General features: G+C 39.9%; 1 protein-coding gene across 7 annotated transcripts in view; it reads right to left on the reverse strand.

The window, feature by feature from the left end:
* The window catches only part of CARMIL1 (capping protein regulator and myosin 1 linker 1), a 196565-nt gene that overhangs the window by 36375 nt on the left and 147972 nt on the right, over nt 1-12218 (reverse strand). For all 7 annotated transcript variants that reach the window (XM_052788667.1, XM_052788665.1, XM_052788668.1 and 4 more), the window contains 2 exons: nt 10958-11045; nt 7863-8012 (listed from right to left, as the gene is read on the reverse strand). In XM_052788667.1, coding sequence (XP_052644627.1) covers nt 7863-8012; nt 10958-11045 — 238 coding nt within the window. The remainder of the gene's footprint in view (nt 1-7862; nt 8013-10957; nt 11046-12218) is intronic.

The following is a 12218-nucleotide window of genomic DNA, read 5'->3' on the forward strand; positions in this document are numbered from 1 at the left end:
CCTTTTGGCACTAGGTACTCTTGACTTCATTTATTTATTTATTTAAAAGTTTCTATTCCAGTAACACAGTTCATCCTAACCTCCTTTTCCTTGACAAAATATAGCAAAATGTAATGGTACTCAATAACTGCCTGCCCTAGCACAGACTTCCTCTCCCCTCTTCCTGTGAGCAGTTATTCTTTATCCCTGCAATACGAGGTATCAATTTTGCAGAGCAAAAAAATCACAAGCCTCCTGTTCTTCTGGGTGAAGCGAGAACCATGAAGCACTCTTAGTGGGACAGACTTCTGCACGTGCTATTTTCAGTAGGCTTTCCAGATTTCAGAATAAACAAGACTCCCCTATATAACACAGATAAGTAACTCATGCCAGGTTATTTATTTGAGACGCTGGAAGAATCAGAAGCAGCAGAAAGGACCATGCAACCTATAGAGAAAACTCTTCAACCACTTGAGAAGGTCAACTTGCTAGATATTAATTGAATCAAGAAGCACTGTGGCTACAGACAGATGTATGCTACAGAAACAGCACTGTTAGAGGTTATTCTCATGCTATTTGCTGTTGTCCCTCTGCCAAAGGTTACAAAGTCTAGATTTTGGCAAGAACTCCTCCAAAGGCGCTCCTGCTAATTTGCCATGGGAAATAATGAGCAGGTTCTTATAAATAGAGACTGTGGAAAGATGAATTCTGTATCTATTTGTGCTGAACATCAACTGACTCCACAGCTTTACTGGCAAAAGGGATCCCACACGTGCCCCCTGATCCAGCCCGTGCACAGGGGCTTTGTCCTCATAACCTGTTAACTTTTTCTGAAGTAAGTGAGCACTTGGGTGATCCCTGCTGCTGGCTGGCAGGGCAAGCAAACCCAGGTGACCCAGATAGTCACCTCTCTCACCAAGTGGTGGATGGGTGCCCACCAGCAGGCTAGAGCCTGCAACGGCCAGCTGGCGCCTGCTGAGATGACTCTGCCTTCAGCCTAGGCATTCGAATTCTTGCTAGCAGAGTGGCAAATGGTGGGACTCAGCAGCCAGGGCTGGCGCTACCTATAGACCGCACAGCTACATATTCAAGACCTTTCTGTCTGCCACAGACTAACTTCTTAGCAGTGAACTCCCTCTTAAAACCACTGCAGGGAAGTTAAACTCTCAAGACCAGCGTTTCAGTGGGTGCTTTGTTACTGAACTCTCCTTTCAATGTGGCTTTTTCACGACACGTGAAGTAAAATGATGGAAACTCAGTATCAGTAAGACAACTACTGCCACAAAGGATGTAACTACACACCCTCCCCTCCACCCCAAATACAAGTCTGGGTCTACCAAGGTAAAACAAAACATCAGTATTATGCGAAGACAAGCTCCTGATACAGAAGTGCCACCATGCAAACAGAATACCCAGCAGCTGCACTTCACAATTCTCATTTTAACCTAAGCAGAAAACAGTCTCCAATTTTACACTTTTTTTCTTAACCAAACGTGCAGTGCTGTTACTAGAAGCAGTTTATCACGTTCTTCATTTACTTCATATTGTGCCAATAATGTACCCTAGATTATGAGAAACAGCTTTGAACTGTGACTGAGAAATCTCAGTTGGTTTAAGAAAGACATACTATATATCAATTATCCATCACCTCCTTCCACTCAGAGACCAAGAAAAAGACATTGAAAGCCAGGTTTCTTTCAAAGCGTTTCAGCTGGGAACACACAGCCCCTCATGAGCCTGAAAGAGATGGTAGCCTGTAGTCTATACATGTAACAATCATTGAATAAACACAGATAAGGACCTCTAAGGGCAGTTGAGAATGCTGCAAAACTATATATAAAAGAACCCAGGAAAAGACAGGTAACAAATATTCACAATTAAAATTAATGTAATCACAATACTAATGGTGAGGCTAACATATAAACACACAATTGGCAAATAAACAATACATTCACAGGTTCTGCAAAATTATCACACCGTCTCCCTTTGTCTCCTACTTTCTTAGCCACAGCACTGCATGTGTAGGGAAGGGCTTAGGGAGCATGCGGGCACTGTGCTCTGCCCCTCCTGGTGATGTTTTCATAAACTGTCCTAATTTGGGGTGAGTCAGAAATATTACTGGACTCCCACTGAAGTAGATTTGCTCACATGCCTGTGATGGAGCCTTTTCAGAAGCCAAGAATACTCTCACATACCATAATGCCAATTCCTAGCTTCCCACAGAGTGCTGTATTTACTACACATCAAAGGCCTATTTCTGCTAATGCATACAAGAGAGAAACTCAAGTGTCACAATCAATTTAATCCGGCATTCATCCAGGCTGCTGCCTTTGCTGTCATCCCTGCCTGCTTGTTCCTGCCGCTCAGGATTTGTTTTGTGAACTCAACCAGAGGACTAGTCAGTCTGTAAACTAACCTGGGAGAGAAATCCTCTGTAAAAAGCTTAATTTTCAGCTGAATCAATTCCCACACCCAGTTTGGAGTGAGGCTGTGTGAACACCAGTACAAGTGTGAGGGTGTGGGCAGGAAAGAATGCGCTGTGTACAGGGGAAAGTGGAAATGCTCTTTTCAGCAAGACCAATGATTTTTGCTGGATTAAGCCAGTCGCAGAGCTAGAGCTTTATTTATAGCACAGGAGAACACACAGAGTCCAACAGGAACTGGGGTTTTATTGCAGTAGGTGTTCAGTCTTTCATCCAAAAAGCTGACTATCTCTGCCTGAGACAATTCTGCTGCAGGTAAACAGAGAGCGACAAGAATCAGATGTGGTAGTATGTCAGGGCATACCAGAGAATCTCTACTTTATTTTTTCTCCCTACAATATCAGTGCACATGTACATGAGTCTGTACCATGATTTTCTCCTTCCTCCAGTGAAAGCAACTGAAGGGGTTTCTGTTGTTTTAATTCTAATTTGTTCTGGATGAGGGGCTGGGGAGAGAAAAGCTTTCAGGTGGTGTTTTATGAGTTTTCTTTTTTTAAAAAAATAAATTTAATCCTGGTGTGGTGAGTGCAATTTCTCCCTTTTCTCTGAAAAAACCGACGTCCGTACACTCCCTGTCTTTCAGAACCCCCAGGTTCATAAGTCTTCACCTGGATACTGGACTAATCTGCTAGTTTTTTGACAATAGTTAGTTAGTACACTCCCAGGAAAAAACATACACCACCAATCTACAAGTGTTCTGCTACTTCTGCAAATCTTCTCCTCTACTGTACAGGTGAAATCTATTGTTCAATAAAGACTAAAACATTAATATATTGCTCATGGGATTATTTTTTTTTAATCTTTCCTCCATTAAAGTCATAGAACCATCTCTATGGTTAAAATTAGAAATAAATGAGAAATGGCTAAGATACAATATTCATCACAGGCAGTCCTTTTCTATTAGCTACAAGCATTTTTGCAAACACATAATTTACCATCCAAGCATTTCAATCTTACTCTGACATGCTTTAAAGAAGATTTACAAGCATACTTGTGTATTACAACCTACAATTCCTTTACATGTTTCAAACTATTTCCTACCATACCTCTTCATAATGCAAATAACCTCTTCTGTGCTCTAAAAACAATACTTATCCTGGCTGTATGCTTGTTACTACCTATAGTAATAAAATTTTATTGCTGAAATGGATATTTTAAAGATAATGAGTACACGGATTTCTAGTAAAAAAGCTATTTCTCTCAAAACTTTTATTTAAATAGTGGCTCAACTCTGGTGATCTCCGTTTAGTATTCTGGAAGCCAAACGAACATTCAAATAGATTAAAAAAAAAAAGCTTTAGAACAGAACTCTTAAACATAATCTAACAAAGATGCTCCTTTACCTTTTGGTGGGGAGTTGAGCACTATTTAATTCTCTTACTTCTGCAAAGAACTAATGGCTATGAAAGAATAAAGTACAACTAAAAGCATTATGCAAAATTAAACCAGTTAGTATCTACCTACACAATTACACATACCAAGATACATGATACTCAATCTCACTAAAAAAGGGTCCTTTATGTAGTTTTAAAATGTATGCATTAGTTTGAAATGTGACTCTCATCATATATGCACAGAAAAATTTAGAGAAACCACACTATTTTATGAAGTTAATTCATGATTGAGTCTAAGCCCTGAAAAGCAGGCCATGGTTTTTCCTTTAATCTGAGAATAGTAACTAATTTTCTGCATAAAGATTCTTCTTTCCATCTTACTTGCATGCAACTTTTATCTAATGACTTATTACCATCAATGCAGCTCTAATTAAATGTAGACAACTAAGACAGATGTAGATTAGGGAAGCATTAATTTACTGTACTGCAGCTCAGGGAGATCAGAAACTCTCAGGCCCATAACGTTCCAGCTATCACGTCCTATGCTGGACCACTCAATCGCTCCTAGCGTTCTTCAGAACTCATATAACAGACAGCAAATTCTGGTATGACTGACAAATTTTTCATATTATGGACTCTCAGGCCACCGTTAAAGGCGGGATGAGAATCATATCCTAAGTTGAAGCTAATAAGCTTTAACTGCACAGTTTGGTATATAGTAAGTCATAATTCCGACAACAAAAAATACTAGAAATGATATTTAAAAATCTGTTTTTCAGTGGTGCGTTTCATGGGCCTATTCATGATATTTCATTCTGTCTTGTCTGTGGTGTTTATACATATCAAACTTCGAAGTGGATGGATGGCAACTCTCTACCCTGGCAGGAAAATCCTCCCAGCCACAGCCACTCTGCACCCTGCTTGAGAATAGGTGGGCAGGCTGTGAAACACACCAGTGCCTGTTTGTTTGCTCCATCACTGGAGGTTTCAGATCCCTGTGCTGCCAGTCCAACTTTTATAAACAAACCTTCCTGTCTTCCACTTTCAATCCACATATAAGAACAAATAGCTCATAAGCATTTTATTACAAATACATTTACTTCAACTCATAGTCATTTACCTAGCTCCAGTGCTATATAATCTATCTGTAAGCATAGAGTCAAAACTGAACCTGGATCCAGTTTTTCCCCACGTTGTTCAAATACAGCTTCAAGGGAGGCTGGTTGAATAACAACACATTGTTGTACGCATTGCCTCAGCTAGAATATTGATCCTCGATAGGCTTACTGGAGAAAACAAAGAGCGAAGAGAACAGGCTTGCTGAAATAATGGGTTTGCAAAATGAATCCAGTTTTGCAAATGGAAAACAAGCAGCTCCCCCCAAAACAGTGGTCCAAGCTCAGTACCTCTTCTATAAGACCAAAATCTCTTCTTCCCCAGGCATCTTGACAACTAGCTGGAGCAAACTGATAAACAGAACTTAGAAAAGGTGAGTTTTTCCTGGCATCCCAGCAACATGATCAGCCTCATCCCACGTTCCATTTCTTTTGGCAATAGGAGATTAGGCTCCCAAACATGCACACCACCAAGCTGCAATTCAAGGCTTCAGGTTCGAAGTTTGCAGAATACACAGCCAGGTGCATCATCTACTCACAAGGCTCACATCTGTTTTATCATCATGCTTCGTAATGCTTAGGGATTTCCAATGGCTAAACAAGACATCGTTCTAGACTAACACCATTTTGGAAGTTGGATCTAAAGAGCTATTTCTCATTTAAGATTAAAAATAATCAAAGGAAATTAGGTTCATAGCTATAGTTCATAAAACCATATGCTTCTCTATCTAGTAAAATCTTTCAGCAACATAACCGTTTCCTGCACTGACCAGCTCACAAAGCATTCACTGATGCCCCTTTCAGAAGGTTCCTCATTTCCACATAAATATCTGTATGACACCCAAAAGCTGCCACAAATCAGGTTAATTTTTCCAAGACAGTATGTAAAATCCATAGGATTTTCCACAGCTAAAATACACCACTTGGAAAGCACTATCTTTGAAGTTACTAACTCCATCCAGAAGATGCAAGAAATCCATTCTTAAGATGCTTTTAGTTGCAGAAACACAGTAAGAACAATAGCTCAGTAAAAATCCCCCTATTACTCAGCCTCTTGGGGCTATCTATCTATCTATATATTTTTACAACAGCAACCAATATCACTTGCACCCAGGATGCAAAAAGCAGTTCTTAAAAATGGATTACAGTTTTTAGTAAGTGGATTCTTTAGCACTGACTACGATTACTGCCTCATGTTTATTTGATACTTCATTCTTTTCAGAAATTAGATGTTGATGAGAATCTGGGTCACAAAGGTATTTGAATCTCTGTGCAAGATGAAGGGAATGAGAGGAATGAAGAGAATGAAGAGACATATAAACACTTCTGAAGATAAGTACAGTTAGCATCTAATGCATCTTTTAAAGAGTGTAAGCATCATCACATTTCCATTATTTTAGTATGACCAAAGTGAAAGATAACAGCACAGCAATATGATCCTTTCATATAACCATGGTGATATGAGATAAAGACAGGAGCTACTTTTTATATTTCCAGTATTATTATTCTTAACAGGCTGCAAGAATAAATTTAAAGGGGGAGGGTGGGGTGTCAAAATGAGCGCTTAGCTTATTTGTCTATATATGAAGCCAGCATACAGAAACTAACTTACAGGTACAGTGTTCACATGCCACGTATTTTACTGGCACATCTCTCTCCCATAGGATTTAGGGCTCAGAATGATTACTGAATGTGGGCTACAGAAAGCTTCTAGAACTTGACAGTATCAGCGATGAGCCAGATGATGCCACCAACAACCACATGCCTCAGGAATTTGTGACGTTCAGACAAATATTGCATCTAATCAAATCTTGGTGAAGAAGGAGATTTGGAAGGGAGAGAGAACTATTTTAAGCTGGTATTTCCAATGAAGGCGTGTTTTTGTTTTATAGCTAAGTGAGACCAACAGATAGCTGCTGCAGAAAGCAGCAACCCTGCTGCTCCTTCTCTCGAGCTGTACTTGGCTGACTCTGCAGTATGTCTGTTCAGGGAGCTGAAACAACAAAACTTCTTCTACAAAAAGATGCAATCAATTTTTCTGCCCTGTGAAAGCACATGGCCAATGAGCCAGGTAGGAGGGCAGAGGAGAAAGCCCATCCCTTACAGCAGTGACCACCTATTAGACTAAGTTGTAATAGAGAAGTGCTCCCTGAAGTTCCTGTCCACTGAGAGTTCCTCAACAGACTGAGCTGGGTGGAGGGGAATTTGAGGTTGAAAACAGTTAGCAACCCATTTATTTGTAATTCTGTGGATTTACATCTCAAATAATCATGAAATGGCACAGAACCATCTTTACAATAGAAGTCACACATGGGATTTTATAAGGTGCTTCAGTGATTTATGTTCAGCATTTTTACTGCATCTCACACTCCTAACTCAATTACTTTTGAAAAGCTTGCCCTCTAGGATCACTTGCAGCCCAGTCTCAAGGTTTTAAGACTTCTTCCATACATTTAAAAGCTAATTAAAAAAAAAAAAAAAAATAATCAACTTCTGTTCATGGTCAATAATATAACTTCCACGCAGAAGCATTTTTTGTTCAGAGGAATCCATGTCAAGTAGAATGAAGACAAAGGCAGAAAGCAGCGTGTTGTCAAAGGATAGCATGGTCAAATTTATTACTGCAACTGAATCTCTGTGAAACTGTGGTCAGTGGAAGAGACGTTTATTGTATTAGCTTGATTGCAGCAATCTATGCAAGGCAAGGGCCCTTGAACAGGTACCAGGAAAGGATAAGTGAAGAAAAGGGAAAAGCTTTTCCTTTGCTGAACAGCAATATGCAACTCAGACAAAATGTTAACAAGCTAACATTTATTTTTTCTATTTTCTCTAGAAGCCAATTCCTAATTTCAGTTTCCTGATATCATGAAATTGCCAAATGACATTTTGAAAAACATTTTTCTTCCAGTTATTTGCATGCTTAACCAAATGGGCTGAGGAATGTGTCTTACCATACAAGTGTCCAGATCCTCCAAACGTTCTATCTCTGTCAGCTCCTCAACTGTGATGATAGAGCGTTTAGCTGGTTTTTCTTCAGCTAACTCAATTTCCAGTGATTCTTGCTGTGGAAGCGGTTTGCCACGTCTGGTCAAATGGTCAGCCTGGTGGCAAGGATAAAGACAGGAGCACGTCAACCAAACTGTTAAAAAAGGCAAACCAAACCCAACCAGAAAGCTTACAGAACTTAAGTGATCACAGATCCTAGAAGACCAAGCTCAGTTGTGCGTGTTAATCTTTGCGCAGGGTTTGTTTTGTTTTGGGTTTGGTTTTTTAGGTTTTTTGGATGGAAAACCCCTTCCATCACACATTCTAAGAAGGAAGGGAGAAAGTCTAACAGGAAAAAAGAAAAGGAAAAAGGTCAGATAAAAAGCCATCCTACTTTTGACTTATAATGGTATTATAGGGCTTCCTCAGCATTTGTCCTGCCTTTATTGTAAAGAAAATAAAAGGGTGGAAGAGAAGCTTTGTCCTGAACCTTTTGTTTTAAGTTAAATAACACAAAGACATGTACCATTTCAGCTAATATAATTTTCATATTTATTAGATGGCCAAAATGTTAACACCTGCTATTCAAAAAACAGGACAGCTTTGTTAAATACCGCAGTTCTGTTTCACTGAAGAAATAGGTATGGGTTACCATAAAAAGAAAAAAAATCATCATTGATAGATCTATGGGATAAGATATATTTTTTTTAAAGTATCAGAGAGGAAAAACTCTAACAAAAATAAAATCCATTTTTAGACCTGCATAGCAAAAATGGTTACTAAGAAGTACACAGAGAAAGTTATATAAACCACCCTAGATTGTACTTGGAATGGAGTGGGTTCATGTTGTCAGGAAAATGATGAAATATTTTCTAGTTCTGTTGGTAACTGAAGAGAAAATTCAGTAACATCTGCTAAAAGCAAGTATTTGAAGATCAGCTGGCCCAAATCAGTTAGTCACAGAAGCCTTCAAAGAGGCAGCTACAGAGAGCTGTAGTCCACTGCTTAACATCAGCACGACTCTGGACAACCAGTGGATTGTAGTTTTGTTAACCATCAAAAGGGTAAACAGATGACCTGAGTCAATTATAGCTCACTTAGCGTAGTGTCTACTCAGGAAAAACAACTGGAGAGCTGTTATGGATTTATCTTTAATCACACTAAAACGGCTAGAATAATAATTAATGCTAATCGTCATCACATTAGGCAAACTCAGGTCTTGTCGAACAATGTTTATTTTTCAAATTTGCCTCAAACACTGCTATGTCAATGCAACATACACAGACATTTGTAGGTGGCTGAATTAGTAGTACGTGACACTCCAGTTGAAGGAGCTGGCACAGAAGTCTATCAGTGCATTTAATCTTTGCTGTACTAAGAACTAGCTGCCAGCTCTCAGATTGCAGCTGTCAGTTGAAGAATAACACTGACAAATTAGACAGGAGTTCCTCTACCAGCATTTTTGAGATCCCTACTCTTCAGTGTTTTCATCAGTGCTATACTATCTGAAATAATCTGCAGCTAACAGAAACACAGGAGAGTTAAACAGTGAAAGGGACGTGTTACTAATGCAGGCCAAAACGGATCACAAAGTAAATCAACTCAAAGAAAATGTACAGGCAATCATTCCTAGGAACTAAAAGCACTGGCAATTACCTATGGACACAATCCTGAAAAGCACGAAGTGTCAAGCGTCCAGAAGCGATTACTGGGAGGGAGATCTAGCAAACCCAGTCCTGAAAATGAGCTACCACTGAAACTCTGACAAAAGGAAGGAATTCTTATCTCCTTGGCTATGTAAATACGAGGAGTAAAGAACGTGAGGAGAAAACCAATTTCACTCCTATATAAGGTGTTGGTTAAAACATTGGAATAGTCTGTCTGGTTCTGGGGATCATAATTTTGAAAGAGGCTTTTAAAACAGCTGGAGAAAGTGCAGAGAATTGTTACTGAAGTGACTGAAAGGCTGGAGAAAATGACTTACTGTGCAAGAGTCGGGTTATGTCCAAGTTGTGCAATACCACTGGAGAGAAACGGCCCACTGCTCATGCCAGCTGAGCCTGCTCCAGGACCAACTGGAGCTAATTAAAGTAGCCACTCACACAGCAGACTGATGCTGCTGCATAGCTCCTGAGACCAGAGGTTGTATCTTTACACAATGCTGCTCTCTATCATGAAGATGCACCCTCAAATAATCCAGTCTTTTAATTTATTTAAAAAAAAAAAAAAAAAAAGTGATTTGTTTTCTGTGTATGAGGACTTCATGGAGAGGAAATAGAGAAAAATATATATGGTTCCCTTATCTTGTGGGGAAAAGCATCTGAAAAAATTCATGACTGCAAGCTGAAGCCAGAGAAATTTCCACCAGAAATGAAGAGCAATTTCAATCAGGAGAATGACCACCCCCTGGCTTCTTTAAAAAAACAGTACTGGATTTGACTTACAGAGGCCCACTGCATTAGAAATAAAAATGTTTTTCTCTGCATACACAGTTGTTTATTTCTTCTTCGCTTGATGAAGCAAGTACCTTTATAATAAGTAACCGTGCCTCCTGACAGCTCAGCACCTTCAAATAACAAACTGTTTCCTTTCCTACGTTTCTACCCCTTTCTCTTCAAACCTGACACCTACGTTTCTGAGGTAGCCTCAAGAGGTACTCATTCTGGGAACAAGGTCTCAGCAGCCCCTCCTCTAAAGAATGAAATTTTACCTCTCATTTCATGAGCAACCAACCCTTATCATCTCACCAGGACAAGCACTGACACTGTTCTTAACTAATGACTCACTGTTGCATCCTGATGGCATTTTTAGTTTTAGATCTGACAGTAGTGGAAAAGATAATAGGACAAATATATGATGCGGCCTCTTCCAAGGTTGTATCTTCCTTAAACAAAGAGGCAATAGTCCCATGATCATATTTCAAATTATGTCAGTGATGCCAATGAAAGTAAGACCAATTTCAAAATAGAGCTGTGCTAAGGAGAAACTGAACAACTTATGAATGTAAGTGGCATTGTTAAGATACCCAGCACATTCAGATATCAACCACGCGAATACTCACCAGTTTGTGATGGCAATGGGAAAGTGCATCCAGGATTTCATCTACAACTCGGTCAGACAGGAAAGAAGCCACTGTCAGCTTTACTTCACTGTGTGAGGATTAAAAATGAGACGGAGAAATTTTTAATTCATGCAGGAGAATTTTGTCTTTATTACTGTTCAGCAGTGTGACAATTATCCACAGTCCTGTCACTTCATTTGAAGTAAAACATTAGAGGGTGTCAGGATACATGACTGCAGGTTTCAGAAATAAACTCATGAATCACACAATAAACACAAGAGCCCTCTGTACCATATTTAACCTGCTTCTAACATTTTTCTAAGAGCTGAAATGAAAACATCTGGGCAAGAGAGCTGAATAAAAGACACATGTGAAACTCAGTAAGGAACACTCTGCCACTGAAGTCAGAGAAACACGAATCTCAGATGAATGGGATCGGGACAGTGCTGCCTGTTTAACACTACTACACTGAACAACTACAATCCACTTACTTCCTCGACTCCTTTTTGTGTTTGTCTGCCAGCTGACAGACAACTGTCCAATGCTGGTTCTCCAGTCTTTGCCATCACAAGTTTGCTTCCTCTTTTTGCTCTAGGTAACCACTTTCTGTCTCAAGAACTCCACGTCAGCCATTCCCATTACACAGATGTACGTGGAACACCAACACACCCTGTACACTGAATTGAGGTTTCGCTGGTAACTTCCTATCAAGGAAATGTGTACCTTGAATTGCTCCCTTAGGGTCCTGTCTTTGGCCACAGCACAAAAGGCCCAGGCTGTGGAGGGCAGCTGATTTGCAGCTGACAAGCACATATGCCTGAGATGCAGCCCAAAGCTCCATCTCTCCTGTTTCTACAGTTTCGAGGCCAACTGCTTCACCTGACACTTGCCAGCAACTACCATGATTTTGTTTTAAGGTTTTTATGTCTGGACTGAGTTGTGTTGGATTAACAAAGCTATTTCTATCTGGGGCTAGCACTACCGTTGCAGAAAGCCTGGGGAAAAAGGTAAGAAACTCCTTGGAAAGGCAATGCAATTCATACAGAGGTAGAATGGTGGCCAAGCCACGGTGAGAAGAGAGTGAAGGATTTCCCTCAGTTACCTATACATTAATTTCAAATAATATAAGGCAGGAAGGGTGACAGTGTGGCACCCTCACCCCACTGCCAGTTGCAGCTTCTACAGGTGGAAGGAACATTATTGTTCATATTATTGTCTCAGGGTCAAGATTTGTTTGATCGGACTGAAGCGAAGAAAACTC

This window comes from Harpia harpyja, chromosome 5 (assembly GCF_026419915.1).
Source record: "Harpia harpyja isolate bHarHar1 chromosome 5, bHarHar1 primary haplotype, whole genome shotgun sequence".
NCBI classification, from domain to species: domain Eukaryota; kingdom Metazoa; phylum Chordata; class Aves; order Accipitriformes; family Accipitridae; genus Harpia; species Harpia harpyja.